The 19,461-nt window shown below is 31.0% G+C and overlaps 2 protein-coding genes across 3 annotated transcripts; one reads left to right on the forward strand and one right to left on the reverse strand.

Moving 5' to 3' along the window:
* Nucleotides 1–3,134: 3,134 nt before the first annotated feature.
* Nucleotides 3,135–9,087, forward strand: LOC121222308 (exonuclease 1). 2 transcript variants are annotated; one of them, XM_041102799.1, is made up of 15 exons: nt 3,135–3,458; nt 4,040–4,159; nt 4,971–5,094; nt 5,207–5,344; nt 5,479–5,688; nt 5,825–6,000; nt 6,089–6,161; nt 6,257–6,380; nt 6,917–7,101; nt 7,183–7,237; nt 7,311–7,660; nt 7,748–7,799; nt 8,253–8,472; nt 8,570–8,755; nt 8,851–9,087. In XM_041102799.1, the coding sequence occupies exons 1-14, from the start codon at nt 3,298–3,300 to the stop codon at nt 8,649–8,651; spliced, it is 2,070 nt and encodes a 689-aa protein (XP_040958733.1). In that variant the 5' UTR covers nt 3,135–3,297; the 3' UTR covers nt 8,652–8,755; nt 8,851–9,087. The 2 variants fall into 2 exon arrangements, with proteins under 2 accessions (XP_040958733.1, XP_040958732.1); XM_041102798.1 differs by having other exon boundaries at nt 3,137–3,458; nt 7,305–7,660.
* A 6,962-nt stretch (nt 9,088–16,049) lies between these two features.
* LOC107924882 (uncharacterized) lies at nt 16,050–16,837 on the reverse strand. Its single transcript, XM_016855455.2, has one exon. The coding sequence runs from the start codon at nt 16,706–16,708 to the stop codon at nt 16,253–16,255; it is 456 nt and encodes a 151-aa protein (XP_016710944.2). The 5' UTR covers nt 16,709–16,837; the 3' UTR covers nt 16,050–16,252.
* Between the last annotated feature and the right edge of the window lie 2,624 nt (nt 16,838–19,461).

Here is a 19,461-nt window from a genome sequence, read left to right on the forward strand (position 1 = left end):
ATTAAAGTTTGAAATTTTGAATAGATGAGTGTATTTTTTAGAGTGATTTATGAAGTATAAAAAAATGCTTGTTTTGAGCTGTGTTTTGTTCGGTAATGGCTCGTAACCCTAATTTGGTGACGGATACGGGTTAGAGGTGTTACACGTCCAATTTCACCGGTCATTGTAGAACCTTCCAGAATATAAAGATTGTCGGTTCTTTTACCTTTTAACAAAATGAGAGCTCCACGAGATACTTTAATGTCGCTCGACTAGATGTTGATTCTGCATCCTTTCAAGTCTAAAATATTCAAGGAGATGAGATTCTTTTGTAAATTAGGTACATACCTGACATCTGAGAGTGCCCTAATCATCCCATCGTGTATCCTAATTTTAGCAATACCAATACCAATTACCTTACTAGATGAATCGTTTCCCACGAGCACAACTCCACCTTCAACCGAGTTGTATGTGGAGAACCATTCTCTATTGGGACACATGTGAAAAGAACATCCTGAATCTAGAATCTACTCGGACGTAAGCTTTGAGTTATCGCTTGTTGACACTAACAAGAAATCATCACCGCTTTCATTGGCCAAATTAGCACTAGCTACATCTTCCTCGTTACTCTCAGCAGCTGTTTTATTTCGCAGTTTATAACAATCTACTTTGACATGACCTAACTTTTTACAATAACGACACATTTTGTCTCGTTTCTTTGATGCTACCAAAACGGAAGCTTGCCTATCTGCCTTGCTATCCAAACCAAACTCATTGTCGAGTTTGTCTCTACTCAACAAATGACCCTTCACATCTTCGAACAAAAGTTTGTCTCTGCCATAAATCAAGGTCTCCCTAAAAGACTTGTATGAAGGGGGGTAAAGAGTACAATAATAGCATAGTTTGATCTTCATCGTCAATATGAACCTCAACGTTCTTTAAATCATTAAAAAGAGTAATGAATTGACTGATGTGATCTCTAAGAAGCTCACATTTGTTCATGCGAAACGTAAATAGACGTTGTTTCAACACTAAATGGTTAGCCAGAGACTTAGTCGCATAAAGAGATTCTAACTTTTTCCACAAGGCATATGAGGTATTCTCCATCAATACCTCCTGCAATACCGTATTCGCGAGGTACAACTAGATTACAGACAATGCCTTTTCATCAAGCTCTCTCATTCTGTTTGATTTAGATTATCAAGCTTTTTCCTGGTAACAACCTTTTTCAATCCGTTTTGAACTAGAATTGACATCATCCGAACTTGGCACAGATTGAAATTTGTCTCACCATCGAACTTCTCAAATTCAAACCTTGTTGCTGCCATATCTGAACAGGATGATCTATGATAATTGAACTAACTCTGATACCACTTGTTAGGATCGACCCGATTAAGTAACAAGTAAAAAAATAGCAAAATAAATTGAGAAATTGAACACATAAATTTAATGTGGAAAAACCCCTCCAAAGAGGATAAAAAATCACGGCAAAGATAATTTTACTATAATGGCAAAAGAACGAAGAGTACAAAAGATGGAGATAAAAACTAAACCCCGAAAACCCGAAAACAAAGAACCATTAAAACGTAAACACAAAATTCTCTAAATGTGTTATGAGTTCTAATATCTAATGGGTGTATTTTCTAATGTTGTAAAAGAACCTATTTATAGGATAAATTAGTAAGTCAAATAAACTATGCTAATAAATACTAAATATATTATACTAATAAATACTAAATATTCTAGAAAGAAAATATATTTTGTTTAACTTGACTTACAAGAAATCTCTTAGAATTTGGGTCACACAACTCTAACAAATACAAAATAATCCAAATTGCCTCATTACAATCATCCAAAAATAAATCAAAATGAAAGCTACTACCCTTCCTAACAAAGGCATTGAAACAATGATTTCGTTCTCGAAAGATATGGAGAATTTGGACTTGTTAAAAACCACTCAGCATAGTCTTCAATCAGTCACAATGGGATCATGCAACAAGTTGTCCATTCTTAAATTCTTAATGTAACTAAGCATCAACTTCAATAATAAGTTTTAATATAGTAAGTTGCTTGGCAATGGTGAGGCCAATGCGGAGCGCCTAAAGTTCTGCTACCTTATTTGTATTAGTGCTTAAGAATCGATGATAGCCTGAAACCCCATGGTCGTGCTTTTGTCGAATGATTGCTTCAGCACTAGCAGGTCCAGGATTTCCAATGGAAGACCTGTCAGGATTTAATTTATACCATCCTATGGCCCTTCGACCGTAATGAATGAGGGGTGAAAATGTTATTTAATGTTATAACAGAGACTACAGTATTCAGTCGTAACAAATAGGCTTTTTGAATGATGGAATCTTGACAAGAAGGGCAATTAAAGACTGAAAATCTAGTTAAAAGATTGACAATTATGGTTTTGGATAATAATCTAATCGGAGAATAGTGGCTAAATCTATAGTATAAGATTAATAATTGAATTTAATGAAACGAATTTAATTGATAATGTTTGAGTCTGACTAAAATTTTAAAATTGGAGAAGAAATGAACTAAAATTAATAAAATTAAAATATAAAAACTAAATCGATAACTTTACCAAAGTACATGTACTAATAGCAGAATTTAACATTTTTCCTTAGAGGGTAAAAAGTAGAGGTGCTTATGGGCTGAGTTGAACCTAATCATGATATTGGTATACTTTATATTTTTTCAAGTTCAGACCGGCCCGAAACATGAGTCAAAATTTTACCTAAATCTACCCACATTACAAAAGACTAACCTAAGCTCATTTTAGGCCAGCTCATATTATTTTTTTAAAAATAGTTATTTTATTTTAATATTTAATAATGTTTATTCATTTTTTATTTATTAATTTTTTATATAATTATCTTAACATTATTTTAATATTTACATTAGAATATATTATATATTTAATATAAATTTATATTTTTAACATATTCTAAATTACATAATATATTAAAATAACTAATATAAAATATTATAAACTTAAAAATAATTAAGTCAGTCGGACGGGCTTGAACATTAAATTTTAAATTTAGACATTACATTTTTATCCAAATTCCTTCCGATATCAAGAGGGACCGGTAGCTCGGCCATGAAGAGCTTTGTAAAAATTCCCACATTTGATCATGGGACCCATCAAACCATCCCACCATTTTTTCCCGCCCAAAATTTGGGACATTATTGGGTTCTTCTTCTTTGGTATCTCAAACAAATTCTCTTTATTTCTCTGTAAATATGATGTTAACAGCGCAAGATTAAGGCGCCAGTCTTTCACTCTCTATTGTGAAAAGAATAACAGGGATGGGAATACAAGGGTTTTTGCCTCTATTGAAATCGATTATGGTACCAATCCATATCAAGGAGCTTGAAGGCTGTAGCGTAGCTATTGACACCTATTCTTGGCTCCACAAAGGAGCCTTGTCTTGCAGCACTCAGCTCTGTAAAGGATTACCCACCTCCAGGTTCCTCTCTTACTTTCCAGCTTTCTTTTCTTTTTATCACCTATAAATGCACAGCCACTGACTATCAATTCATAGGTTGCTCGTTGGGGATTTTAAAGTTTTGGATGAAATGGGTTAATGGGTATTAGTTGAATGATGCTTTTTTTTTCATTAGGTTGCCTCAGGCAGGTGAAAAGTATGGAGATTGTATCAATCTGGGTAATTTGGGTGATGTGTTTTCCTTTTAGAATATTCAAAAGTATGCCTCTTTTCTTTTCTTTATTTAATTCTGATGTTGAAAAGGTTGGATTTGGGAGTGATATTTTGGTTTCTGATTTCAGTTTGCATTTCTTTAATTCAGGGAAGTTTAAAGTAAAACAGAAATGGGTTTTCTGCATTTTATCGTTTGTAAAATATTTTGTGTTGTTCCAACAATCAATGGATATAATAAGTGAATTCAGTTTATTAATTGTAAAAAGAAGAAGCACAGCTTAGTTCACCTTGTTTGGTGACAAATGACCAAGGAACAGGCAGATGAAAGAACTGTTTTTTCTCTGATTATATCCGTTCTAATGTGTGTGCATTGTTCTCTGATACTCTAGGCACATTGAGTACTGTATGCATAGGGTAAATTTGCTGCGACATCATGGTGTTAAACCAGTTCTTGTCTTTGATGGAGGTCTTCTTCCAATGAAGATTGAGCAAGAGAACAAGCGTGCAAGGTATGTTTGATATCTTTCTTTCTTTCTTTTTTTTTTCTGAAATGCTAAACCTGATTTAGGTTATACCAAATATATGAACTAGTCTTGCTTTGGTATCCAGCTAGCAAATTGATAAGCTATTTAAGAAGTTATAGTCCTAATTATATGGCATTGTTCTTTTATGTCAGCTGCCTATCCACTTTAGGTGTCAACTATCAAGTTATGTATTTAACTTGCATTTTATATGCTTTAGTTTGTGTGTAGCTCTGCTTCACTTCTCAGGACCTGTTAAAGTTGTTCTTACGATCATTCTTGCTTTCATGGTCGAAACTTTGGGTCAGATTGATCCATGGTTGCATTTTAAGGTTGATAGTGAATTTTAGATAGGTATTGTTACTAGAAATAAGTTGTTCTTGTGAATAGTTCTTGCTTTCACACAGTCAAAATTTTCAGTGACATTGACCATGGTTGTATAATAAGCCTGAAATCAGAAGTTTAAATAGGTATTTCTTGAGACCTCTGTGAGATAAGTTATGTTCTTTCTTCATTCAAAGTGATTCGTATGAAAAAGTTATCTTCTCTGAGGTGCACTGTGATGTTCACAGTAAATGAATGCTTCCTATTCATGCAACTAAACTGCTAAAAGTGTCTAATTCAGAATGTACTACAAACTCAACCTGGCTCTTTTTGGAGCTTTATTGTGATTTCCCTCTCTAGTCTCTATTGTTTAGATGCTAGGGGGTATGATGTACATTGACTCCATTATTGGTTCTTTTGAATTATTGATCTTTTAGTATGGTCTAAAGAAATGTTCCATGCCTCATAAATGCAGGGCAAGGAAGGAAAATCTTGCACGAGCAGTTGAACATGAGTCATGTGGGAATTCTGCTGCTGCTTATGAGTGCTACCAAAAAGCTGTTGACATTTCACCTTCAATTGCACATGAACTAATCATGGTAAGTAACAAATTATGAAAGAGGTCCTGTTAGATTTTCTGGAAGGAATCAATCTTAAACAGTCCTTTATGTTATACTGTTGTTTCTTTGTCAACATGGTTGTCTGTGGAAGGTCTTGAAGCGGGAGAATGTTTGTTATGTTGTGGCACCTTATGAGGCAGATGCACAAATGACTTTCTTGGCCATTAGCAAACAGGTTGATGCAGTTATCACCGAGGATTCTGATCTTATACCCTTTGGCTGTCCTAGAGTGAGTTGCGTAGCTATTGGTTTTTTTTCAGCTTCATACTACAATTTCTCCAATGTTGACAAGGATTTATTTTATTTTATTTATTGTATTAATCTTTAAGATTTTGAAGTGATATGATTCTTTATCTAATGCAGGTTATCTTTAAAATGGATAAGTTTGGGCAAGGTGTTGAGTTCAAGTCTTCCATGCTACAGCAAAACAAGGAGCTAAGCTTTGCTGGATTCACTAAACAGATGCTGCTTGAGATGTGTATTCTAAGTGGTTGTGACTATTTGCAGTCACTGCCAGGAATGGGGCTCAGAAGGGCCCATGCACTAATGAAAAAATTCAAAAGTTATGACAAGGTGAGTACCATCATGAATGCTCTCAATACATTGAATATCTTTAACAAGAGAAAGTGATGGTAAAGTCTTCTAATATTTTCAAGCATTTCCTGCATATCTTCTCTTTGATTATACTAATTCTTCTTGTCTCTGTTAGGTGATTAAGCACCTGAGGTACAGCACTGTTTCAGTTCCTCCTTTGTATGAAGAATCATTCAAGAAAGCAATATTAACATTTCAGTGCCAACGAGTCTATGATCCGATCACAGAAGATATCGTGCATTTATCTGACATATCCGACAACATTGGTGATGATTTGGACTTTTTAGGCCCATATCCTTAAGAAACCATCCTATCAGTTAAAACTTTTTTTATTACTCCTTTTATTTAGAAATGTTTGATAAACCTTAATTTGGAATACGCCGATACCCCAACAAATAGCTCAAGGCATAGCAAGAGGTGATCTTGATCCATTTACTCAAATGCCATTTCAGGTAATTGTTCTATCTACTTTCTGAATTCTATATTGTTTCTTTCATCATTTCCACTAATTAGAGTTTATTCATGTATCCTTGTTCTTCTTTAACAGGCTGTCAGTGATGGTTCTCAGCTGGCACTTGATAGAAATTTACAGCTGAAAAGTTTTAAGCCCGAGAGTGAAAGAAAAAGGCTAGATTTGCCTGTGCAAAAGAACCTCCTGACCAACTATTTCTGTATCCTTGATGTTACTTTCTCTTAGCTTTGATTTATATCATATTTACGGTAAAAATACATTATTGACTCTGAGTGAGCATTATTCAGTTAACATTAAGCAGTCTAGTTGTTTTACCACTAAGGGAACGGGGACATCTTCCCATGGAAGAGATTTCTTCCTCTGGCATTTTAATAATCTCTTATGAAAATTAGACAGTTTATATTCTCCGTGTTACACGCTGCTTATATGACCTTCCTATGTGTCTATTCTTTCTGGCAAATTAGGCATTTTCCGGTGTCCTCTGTACTATGTGTCTGATAACTTTTCATGTTCTAAGAGATCCTATTCAATTCTTCCAAAATATGGCACGGTCTATATAGACTTTCGGAAAATGCGGAGTTAAATTATTGTTATAAATGTATGAAACTGTCCTAGCCAAATATTTACATAAAGTCATTGTTAATAGTTATATCTAATTGCCCTTCTCACCATATATTTCATCGGGGTGATTCTTCTGTCTTTATTTGTATATTGTTTGTTCCTTAACAAATGAAGGCTTTGCATCTGTTGAAGCAAGAAGAAACTTCAAGGCCCCTCGAGTATCACCTAAGCATTCAAGTCCGGTTGCTAATTCTTCTATCAGTCCTGAGTCTGACAAAGACATTACTGTGGAAGATGGTTCTTGCCAAATTGATACCCTATTGTCAGCCTCTCCTGACTTCAAGAATACTAACAGCATTGTGAGTGATGCAAGTGAGAGTTACATTTAGTTTACTTAATAGTTGTAAATTTTTTTATGCTTTATGCCTCAATTTCTGCAGGAAGAAAATGGTTTCATTACCAAGCTTCCTGAGTATTCAGAATCTCCAAATCCTGGTAAGCATACATGCCTGATAAATTTATAATTTTACCATGCGTTAATGCTTACTTTGTGCATTCATAGATATAGAAGCCAAGGTGGATACAATGAGAAGCCCTGACCATGTGTTGCCACTAGAATCTGACCGGCCAACGATCAGACCTCCTACAGCTTCAGACAAAGAGCATGATAATAATACTGTCCCAGATGCAGCTAAAAGCAAAACAATAACAGATAGCAGAAAGAGCATTGTAACAAGTCGTTACTTTCAGAAGAAGCAAGTCGACATAAATGATCAGGAAGATAAACAAGGAAAAAATTGTTGCAAGGGTGGTATTACCAATCAGTTTCCTGAGACTGGCAATCTTGATGGTTATGGGAATACCTATTTTAAGGGAATGGCTTCAAAAAGGAAGACCTCCTTTGAATATGTTGAAACAGTCAGTGTTTTCACTTTATTTTTTCGGGTTTCATAATTCATTCTACTTTTTCTTGTATTTCTTGATTAAGTTAATTTTCTTTTTCAGGAAAATGTGAATCCCAAGCAAATCTACACTAATGCATCCTGTGATGGTAACGGTAAGTATTAATCATAAAGGCTCTTAATGAACTATACATTTCAAATTTGGTTTGGTAGTTGATATAGAGGTTTCTTTTTTGGTCACGGTGAATCCGACTAATAAAACATCAATTTTCATTTCAAATCAATTAATCAACAGCCTTGCTGCTTATATTTTGTCGGAATTGATACTCATTTTTCTATTACTATTCTTTCTTTCCTCCCTTTCCCATCAGGCGTGTAATTTTAGTTCTAATTTTTGTATCATTTTCTCATTCTGTTTGCTTAGGAGCCTTATTTATTTATGCCAGTGTGCTAAAGTCGAAACTACAGATTTATATTGCTTGATTACATTGCTTGCTTTCACTGAATATAAACTGCTCTTGCTTAGTTATAAATTTATATGGTTGTCATGGTCCAACTTTGGCACAAAAGTGAAGAGTTTTTACCTGTTTTTTTATTTCCATTTCTAGGTGATTGTGGTCCTAATCTTGAAACATTTGTGGAGACAAAAACTGGAGAGGCAAAATTTGGATCCAACATTTCACATTTAGGCCATTATTCTGACGTAGCAGAGAAATCCATGGAAAGATTTGTTTCAGTAATATCATCATTTAGATTTTCATCACCCGGTTCTCGTGCTAGTGGTCTTCGAGCCCCTTTGAAAGATGCTCGGAACACATGTAACAACAGGTAAACGGAGTTAAATCTTTTTCCTACAGAGAGTTACACTTTTAAAGGTTATATTCCTAGCATTCATAAGTTAAAACTTGGTTTTATCTATTGTTAGGTCATCTGCTGCTGTGGATTTTAGCCAGTTTGCTTATGTTCCAAAAAACAAGAAGGCCAAATTAGCTTCGCCTAGATTTTGAGTTTTGGTCATATTTTTAGCAGAAGTACCAAACTTTGCAATGGCTAAGCGGTCAAATCTTTGTTTTCCCAACAATAGTTAAAAGACCGTTCATCCGTAGAAATTGTAAGTGACATTCTTCACCTTCATGCCTGTTTACTTATAGCTCTTTCCCTTACAATGTCTTTCGTATTTAAAGATCAAGGGTTTCACCCTTTCAGGGTACTCATGATTTTGGACTGCCGAGGACTTTAAACGAATTACAGCCAGCAGATTATCGAGTTTTCAAGATAAAAAGATGTTAATTTGTACCATTCTCCCCCCCCCTCCCCCACCCCGCCATTTTCATTTATATAGAGCTACTGACTGAAGAAATTGCCAACAACATTGGTTTTGTAGTTGTTATTTTTCATTAAAACTGCATTCTTGGCAAATATGATAACAGTACATTTTTCATATGTTGGTGACTAGTGCAAAGGGGCTGTAGAGCCAGACGTGAACTTCCAGTTTTGGTGGTTCTGTTCTATTCAATCGGTGGCTATTTGGTAGCGTGTTATAATTGAGAACATGTTAATAGGTTGTTATGAAGTAGGCAGGGTAGCTGTTGCACCACGATAATGACATTCACTGGGAAAACTTCGGCACTTTGCCCATAGAATATTAACCAGCAATTCAAGCTAGCAGCCTCTTAGATCTACGTTGTATTACGTATTGCAGAAAATTAAGAGTTGGCAGTGGGAAGTTCGAATTAAACATGCTGACCTAGAAGCAAACTCGATGGCAGGTTTCATTGCGACGAGTGTGGATCTGGGTATAAAGTATTTTGAGACTCCTAGAGGCATATATGGACTATTCTAATAAGCGACACCATGGGGATTACTAAGAGAAGATCTTGTGTTCTGAAATTTGATAGCTAAGTTTGTAGCTCCCTTCTTTAAGAGAAAAAACATTGTCGGTAAAGTGATTGATTCCTAATTTCCTACTTTTCATTATCCATAAATTTGACTTAAATGATTTGATTTAAATGTAAAAATATTATCTAAATTAAAAAATATTTTATCTCGAAATGATTTGAATTTAAAATTATCTATACAAGTAACTTGAAATCATTTTAATTGTAGGCTAAAAAAAACTTAATTAACAAATTATTATAATTCGAACCCAAATTGCCTTTAACCAGAAATGGTTCGAAATTTTTTTATTTCGAAATGATCCAATACCAGTCCAACCCCTAATTAAAATTTCTAATTATTTGTAATATGGTAAAATATGCTATAAGTCTTTATACTCTTTGTAAATTTGGAATTTAGTTTGTGTACTTTTATTTTTAGGAATTTAGTCGCTCTACTTTTTAAATTTCAAAATTCAAATCCAATTATTAATATTGTTAAAATTATTAACCATTGAATCTAAATTTTAAAATTTGAAAGTAAAACTAAATTTTTAGAAATTAAAATACACAGGCTGAATTTCAAAATTATAAATAATACAAAAAAACCTATAACATATTTTAACCTTTGAAATAATTTGTATCCATTTAAGTCATCCTCATCACAAATTTGAATAACCATGATTATAGTAGATCCTACTAAATTAAAGGCAATTGAAGCATCCGATGACTCTCAAATTTGCATCAACCCCAATTACATTTTGACATCCTTAAAAAAATAATTAATAAGTAATTACAAACAGTTAAACTGAAATCCAATTTTAAATTTCATACATACCCACCATTATAACATTTTAAAAAAAACAGTTCAAAAGTATTTTGCATGCATGTCTAGGTACGCAAATGGTTTCCCTCAAGAATTAGAAACCTTAGCTGATCAGTCACTTATTACCTTTACAAATCATCAGAAAAAGGCCAAATATTAAAAAGTTTTCGATTGAGATTCATTCTTGTTATAAATTAGCGATTACTAGCTTGAATTCTAGGTATGATCCGGGTCACCTACGCGCAACCCGAATAAGTCCCGCGAACCAAGAGAAGACCGCCGTCTCAATTCGCATATACTCAAGGAGCTCGTAGAAGGGAGATCGCGGGGTCTGGCAGGCAACCCAGAGTGAAACACGTGTCCAGCATGCCTAAAGTTCGCTCAGAATGTCAGTTCTAGGAATAGTGGGGGTCAAGTTATAAACAATGAAATCATGTCGCGAATAGTAATAATATGTATAAATACCCGAATATTCCCATTAATAATATACAAGATAAAATTACTCAAAAATTCTAAAATTTAATAATTTTAAGATTCAAATCCTCGTATTAAATAACCCATTTTGGCAAACCAAAGGGATAAGGATGGTAGCATCATCAAAGTCCATCTAAAAACTCCATTTTCCACCGTTGTTATGTTTTTAGTCGATGAAGGAAATGGACGCAATTATAATGGTACAAAAGAAAAAGTCCTAATCAAAACCTTCACGTTAAAGTATATTTAAAAGAAAACAAAAAAAACAAGCAAAGGGTTCCTCATAGTGCAATCCAATAATATTGAGTAACCCAAATAACAAGAAATGCTTTGCAACACGTATCTCTCTCTCTCTCTCTCTATCTGTTTTTAATGTTAAACATTTCCTCTTTCTCTTCTATCTTTTTAACTTAACTCAGCTGATGACCATACAAAATCATTAAGGGTATCTCTTTTTTCATTCTTCTTTTGGAGTATATGATAGCTATGTTTTCCTGAAAACTACTTCTTGGAATATAATTACATGTAGGTCTTAATTAGCTGCTTACATATCGAAGGTTTATCCTTGTGGAATTGAAAAAGCATCTTGTGGTAGCTAAGCTTTTGTAGAGTTCTTTTGTTTTCTGGAAACTGGAAGTTGTTTGAATATGGGGTTTGTCCCTTTTTCTTTACACTTTTTCTTCAAGATAGGTCAAATGGGAATCCATAAAAATGCTATATTTGTCCCTTTTCTTTTTCCTTTTCTAAAACTAGAATATACTAAAGGTGAACCCAAAAGAAATTGATTATAAAACCCATCCCTTTATTTTACAAAAATCGAGAGCTTAATCTATCTACTTTAATATGTTACAACTTTATGAAAATCGAGAAGTTAACTCTGCGCTTGAAAAACACGTAGTTTAAACGATTAATTTTTACAATTGTTAATTTCTTGATTTTGTATATATAAGTTGATGGAATTGTTAATTCTTAGATTAATAATTTAATGGTAAAATTTAAAAATGTTACCTAATTGAATTAATTTCTTAATTTTTATAATTCATAAAGTAGACCAAAATTTTAAAAATTTAAGTTAATAAAATAATAAAATTATACTTTCACCCAAAATAAAAAAAAAATGTTTTAAATGTTTGGTAGTTTATGAGAGGGATCGTGGTTTTCTAATAAATGGTTAATTTTTTTAAATATTATATAAAAATTTAAAATATAAATATTAGGGATGAAATCAAAAAATATTTTTAGGGACCAAAATTAAATTGTAATTTTTATGATGGTAAAAATATAATTTCATCATTTTAATAGCCTATATCTTTATAATTTTTAAAGGATTAAATCAAAATTTTATATTTTAGGGGGGTAAAATACAATTTTACCTTTACTAATTTTAAATTTAAAATTTCTTTAAAGGTTTAAATAAAAAAATCATTTTAAAGAGGGTAGAGCCCTTGATATATGTATACTTCTAAAAGAATATTTGTTAAAATTTTGGTTTATTTTTATTTATTTCAAATTAAATTAGTATCATAAATTTAAATTTAAATATAGATATAAATATAATCACAATTACAAAATATAAATAATACACATCGAATAATTATGTTTAAAATTAAGTATTACAAAATACAACTCGAAATTGAATTATAAGCCAAAATCATTTTAATATAAAAAGATAAATACTGTTTTATTTTTCAATGAATGCTGATTTGCATACTTTAATTTTGTTTGCCTGACATCAGATTTTTTATTACCATAAAATCAATATGATTTAAATAGATTTATGTCTAAGTTATCCAAAAGTCAAATTGAGAAAACGTAATTAAATTATAATTTTCTTAAGTAATTGCAAAAAGGAATGGTTTAGAAAACCCTTTTCAACAATTATACCAATAATTCTTTTTATGAAAATACCGACAAACTCAGTTCTCACCTACTTGATTTGACAAATTAGATTTAAATATTTAACTTTCTTTGCAAAGTGCAAAATAATCCATTTTGCATCCCAACAACCACGCATTTTTAGCTCAACTATTTAAAACCATTTATGATTAGTCTTAACTCAATTCGTATCTGTTACACTAAAACGTATTGTCTTTCTATTTATAGGTAGAAAAATAGTTATGAGTAGTCCTATAAAAAAAGGATAATACAGTTCAACACACTCAATATAATAATATTCATACCAATCGAGCTAATGACTCAATCAACTAATATTTTCAATTCCTAACGTGTTTTTTTATAAGAAAGTAATATCTACACCAAAAAAGAATCAATAATTTATAATTATATATATTGAGATAAATAATTAAATCTATAATTAAGGTTTCATTTTATTAAAATATAATAAAACACAAATCAAGGGCTTGATGGACTCGCACGTGGCTTCGTTGTCGATTTCGTCCCAATCCAATTAATTTTTATATTATTTTTAATCAAACGCATAAGGTAATAAATTAATTATTTTTTTATCCACAAATCGTGAGCACGTGGTTCTCATCCAGATTTTCAACCAAAAAGCAAAAATAAAAAATAAAAATAAAATGCTGCTGCAGTATCTAACTTAATAATGATGTTTTGGTAAATCCTATAATATTAAACACCATATAATTAGAACACAATTATATTTATTTTTTATTTTTTTCATTTATTAATCATATATTTTAAATCAAATTATGATATGATAAAATGTAATTTTTTTTGATAAAAACAAAACTTAAAAGGTTAAATTACACTAACAAAATCAAAAGCACTACTAGCTTTATTATTTTCAATAGTTTTTAATAGATTTGTAGGAGCATGTCAACATTAACTCCTTCCAAATCAATAGATACCATTTTGACAATCTGATCTACGACTAGATTGGCATCCCTTAGAATATGTCTAACCACACAATGCTCGATATTTCATAGCCGTTGTTGAATCCGCCTAACCAGTCCTGAGTTTGAATTAGCATGAACTATTTCAAGACTATCAATTTGAAAAAAAATCCTATTAAAATCTCGGTCTTATAAAAGGGCCAAATCATTCAAAATGCCCCACAACTCTGTGTCAAAAACTGAACACATCTCAAAAAGTGATCAAAACTCAAAAATCCAAGATTAATTAATACTTCAAAAAAGCCTCTAATCTAGGATTTTTATCCATTAAAATATTTTTTTATCATTTCATATTTTTCAAAAGTTTTAAATTGATTAATAAAAAGGGTTCATACTATGCAATTAATTTAGAAGTAATTAGACAAGATTAACATGTGCATGAACAGTAATTAAAAAAAGAAGAGCATGGAATTAGGTAAATGAATGTGATATTAATTAACATGTAATTATAGGGTTCATATAATTTATATAAAGAAAAAGGAACAAATTTATGCTTTTCTTGATATTTTCATGCCTTTTTTTTATAATGAATAACCCCCATTTTGTGGTGTATGTGCATGAATGTGGGAAAAAGTAGTACTGAATTTCATATCTCATATCATCAAAACCCTAGGAAAATTGAACCTTTAACAGAAAATTTCAGCTTTACAGCAAAAATGTAAGCCCATCTTTCATCTTTATTCCTTATGAATGCAATAAATTTGTCCATCTATGTATAAATTGTCAAACTCTATATGAAGTCCCTATACTATGCATTTTTACGGATTTAATCCTTCTGTTATAAGTTAATAATTTATAGTCTCTTTACTTTGCAAAAGATGTATTTTCGGTTTCAAGGTCAAATTTTCGGTTGGATCTATCAAATAACTTGAGGTGATTTTTTAAACATGTGTTAAATTATATATATATACCTTAACATTTTTGTATAATGTATAATGTTTGAGAAAACGTACGGTATTTGTCAAACTAAGGGATGGAGTTAGAAATTTTCTAGGCGGCGGAATAAAATTACATATTTTTATGAGAGTTAAAATGTAATTTCACTATTTTATTAGCGTATAGCTTTATAATTTTTCAAGGGGTTAAATTAATTTTCTTTTATTTTGGGGGGCTAAGTATATTTTTACCATATACTAACTTATAATTTTATAAAATTTAATAGTATAATTTTACAAAGCAAGTCACGCCAAATTATTTGAATAAATTTATGAAAAAAAAATCGCTTTCATGATTGGAAATACATATTTTGAAAGGTAAAAGATACAATTTTCCTAAATATATAAAGCTTGATTGATCCCAAAATATATGTGAACTTTGCTTTTGTTTCTTTTACTTTGATAGGAGATCCTAAGAGATCTCCGAAAGGAGTTTGTTTGACTATGGTTAATGTGCCTAATTCTCAAATATAAAAACCATATAAAATAAACAGCAATGGTACACTTAGAAGTTGTCAATTAGAAGTTGTGAATTTTATAATATTTTAAGTTTTAATCTGTCGATTGAGTCTAAATTTAATTGGTATGAATATTATCCTTTTATTTATGGGTTGGGGAAGGGATGTGGGTAGTTTTAGGTATTGTATAAAAAAGAGCATATATGATCAGAACCTATAATGATATTGTTAAAAAAAATCTAATATTTAATGAAAATTGAGAATTAGTCTAATGGGATAAAATTGTTAGACATTTTCATTAATTTATTAATATGAGAATCAACATTTCATAATTATTTATTTATGAAACAGGGGGACTAATGTAAAATTATTTATAAAATAGAAACGTAAAATTCATAATTATACCCAAAAGAAAAACAAGCGGTACATTTGTCAAAAATAGTAAGCTGCTTTGTAATGAGAAAGATAAAAACTGTGAAAATATTGAAAGAAACTAACAGTTTTTTTTTTCTTTCCTTTTATGATTATTATTTTCACATTAATCCAATGAACCCAAATTATCATCTCTGCTTTAAGTTTTTCTTTTTCTCTCTCTCAATAATTAAAAGGAAAAGAAGAGAAAAAAACAGCTGTTCCTGTTGGGATTGTGTCCCATCTCAAGACAAAACAGTGCAATCGTTGTTCGTCTAATTCTATATTCAGTCCCTGTACTCTTTAAACATTTGAAATTTAGTCCTTTGATTTTAAAATTAAGTTTGAATATTAAATCCATTAACTATATTCAATGAAACTTAAAGTGGAGATTAAATTTCGAAGTCCAAAGAATACAAGGACTGGAAGTGGAATTAAACCACTGTTTTTCTTTTCTGTAAAAGAGCGGTGCAGCCACTGGAATTTTGCAGAATTTAATCATTGCACGAAAACTAGAAAATTCATCCAAAAAAAAAGAAGAAAATTCTATTATGTGTTTGGATAATTAATTCTTCATTCTGTTCTGTTACAATGAATGATTAAAAAGAATCAAAAGAGAAAAACCCCAACAATTAACAAAGGAAATCAATCGGGTTTTTGTTTGTTTGTTTCTTTTTCATTTCGTTTCTGAAATTCTGAAATGAAAATCAAAAGAAAAAAGAAGAAAAGATTTTGAGATAATGGAGTTATGGTGTTGTTATGCTTCCAAAAATCCAGTCATTCTAAGAATCGAATTCCGAACTTGACTCAAATCCCTTCCTTTAAGCGTCCTTCCATTTCCAGTACAAACGGAAAACGCCATTTTCCCGGCAATTCTCCTTCCTAATATCACATGCGGTGGCACCATTTCCCCTTCTTCCATATCATCTTCATCTTCTTCCTCGAAATCATAAGCTCCGCCGCGGCCGCCGTAATGGAAAACACCGCACGGAATGTTGACGGGAAGCGAACTAGCAGCCACCACCTTCTTCTTCTTCTTCTTCTTATTCTTCTTCCTCTTGGTGGTGTTCTCGTCGGACTTGTTGGAAAATCCTCCTCGGTAATTGAAGCAGCCGCCATCAATAACAGCGGCATCGTCGTCATGAGAGCCGTGAATGTTGCTGATGTTGTCGGAGAATATAACCTCGGACTCTTGGAATTCTTCTTCAGCCATGTTAAAGATCTGATGATTGGATTGTGTAGTAAAATGAAGAGATTGAAAGCTTTAATTTTCTTTTTTTGGGAAAAACAGTGAGGGACAATGAAAGGAAAAGGAAGGGAATTTATAGGAGCGAATCTAAATCGTAGTAATTACTCTATTGATTGTATTTTATTTTATGTTGCTACAGATGACGTCTGAAAGGAGTCCAATGTGGTCCCCACTTTTTAAAAATAAAAAAAATTTATTTTATTTCTCGTAATTTTACTAAGCGTGGGTTTAGATAGATAGTGGGATGCGGTGTGTTATGTTTAGCTCTTTTTTTTTTCAAACTATAGTATCGCTATAGTATTTAATCTCATCGCCACTGCTATTTTTATACTAATCGTAAGTAAACTCATCTAAACTCACACTAAATTATTAGTCTATTCAAATCGATAATATCATTAGTTGTTGTGATTAAATTGATCATTCAATTGAAAAACAAAACAAACTTTTTATGTGATTTTGATCAATGTTTTAAATGACCAGACTACTAATCTTGTTCAACTAGTTTGACTTCTAATCCAATAATAATTAAATAAAAAAATAAAATTTGATCAATTGATTCAACCATAGATAGCGGTTCACTCAGAGGTTGATTCAACCCCTTTATCCGGAATGGTATAACAACCAATTCGACCGGCCAATTTAATCATTTTTCAATAACATTAATCTTGTCTGTATTATCGATAAGAATAAAAAGAATCCACGTCATTGCTTTAACAAAAGTAGCTTATGGTGTTATTAGCTTAGACCAACTACTAATTTTATAAAGTGATATATTGTATATCAAACTTTATACATGAAACTTTGATTTTATTCAAATTTCACAAATCACTAATAACATTATTGAGTTAGCAAAGTTTTGCATTAATATATAACATATACAAATATTTATATTAATCCGATATGAAAGTAAATGTATATGTATCAAAGTCATAGTTTCATGTACACATATGCACCGAAATTTAAGTTGCATATGTATAATTGCTCCAAATCAAAGTTCATGTATAAATTTAATATTTATCCCTATTATAAAAATAAAACAACTAAATTATTTCAGATTAAACTACATATTAAATTTCAAAATTTAATATTATACCATAATTAAACATTTTTAAATAATAAAAGTTTGACTTATGAGTTATCATATATATTTTAGTATTCGTCATGTCCGTTTTATTGTCAATGTTCAGGGTTCGTGGATGCCTTTCACAATAGTGTTGTCTCTGAAATTTGAACATGCATATTTCGTTAAGAGTATAAAGTATCTTACCACTGATCCGTTGATATTAAGTTGTAATTATAAAATTAGATTTTCATTTACATCCAAGTTGGATTATCTAGTAATTGAATCCCAAACGTAAAATCAAACATGAGACAAGTTATTGACAAAATATTTTGTAGAATACAATATTAATTAATGTTTTTGTTGTCCACTTTAATGTTCTTTATATATATATATTTGGTTGCTTATGTGATTTTCCGAATCTGGGTTCTGCCTTGTGCTTGTGATTTTTCTGATTGTTTAAGTTATGAAGTCGACTGCCCATTTGGCTAATCTCTTCTCTCTTTTACTTGAGCCTTACGGCTTTATGTGTAACTTCTTTAGCTAATTTATTGCTTAACTAACCTGTCTTAGCTTTTATTAAGCTTATTTTTCGCATAATATTTAATTAAATTTATTAAAGTTTTTTAGACTTTCTTATACAGGGATAATTTTTTTTAATCAAGTTTTTGAAGCTAATAAATTCTATTGTCAATGTACAAAAATAGGCTCCTATTTTCATATTAAAAAATATATATTTTAACAATGAAGCTTTAATGAGATTTTGGATTTTTAAGTGTTCATACTCGAGTTTCATCATCTGTGAGTCTTCAATTCTAACATGTGTGTTTTTCATGATGGGTTTTGTTCGGTTTTATTCTTTATCCATTATACTTTTGTATTGATCATATTCTACTTTATCTGTATTGTATTTGTATCGATAAACTTTTTTTTATAAAAAAAAATTAAAAACTTTCACCATTAATAAATCATCAATATACTTAAATGATGATATAGTGTTTTTCTTGAATTTGTTTATAATTGATTACTCAACATTTGTAGAGGTTAATATGGAACATGGATGAATTGCTAGCCATTCATGCAAACCAATAAAAAGTAATTAAAATATGAAAAAGTATGAATTACACAACATTAGTAAAATATGAAAATATAAAACATAGCATTTTGTCCAAAGAAAACATGAAAATAGCATCAAAATAAAAGGTGTTAAAATATATAAAAATATGAATCATTAACATATTTCAATTTATATAAATACATAATACTTTAAACATAATAATCATAAAAACAATATAAATATACGAATGATCATATCTATGATTAATATATCATACCATATAATCAACAAGTGGTTGGAAGGAATGGAAATAAACTTCTTCCCCAAGTATGTGGATCAAGTATAGATCCTGAAGTTGGTATTGTTGGAAGGTTTTACTTGAATATCAGCCCTAGCCCAAACAAAACTAGGTTTAGAATTAAAAAACGGATGAGTAAAGTGTATCATCAAGACTTATGGGATTGAGTGATAAAGAATTCAATGCCTTTTAGTGAAAAAACAACATTAAGAGAGTTTTGCCTCCATTTATAAGTCAACCTAATCCGACTCCCATATTTAGTTTGAATCTAATTTGATTACTAGATTTAAAAAAAATCATAA

Source organism: Gossypium hirsutum, chromosome D10 (genome assembly GCF_007990345.1).
Source record: "Gossypium hirsutum isolate 1008001.06 chromosome D10, Gossypium_hirsutum_v2.1, whole genome shotgun sequence".
In the NCBI taxonomy this organism is placed as follows: Eukaryota; Viridiplantae; Streptophyta; class Magnoliopsida; order Malvales; family Malvaceae; genus Gossypium; species Gossypium hirsutum.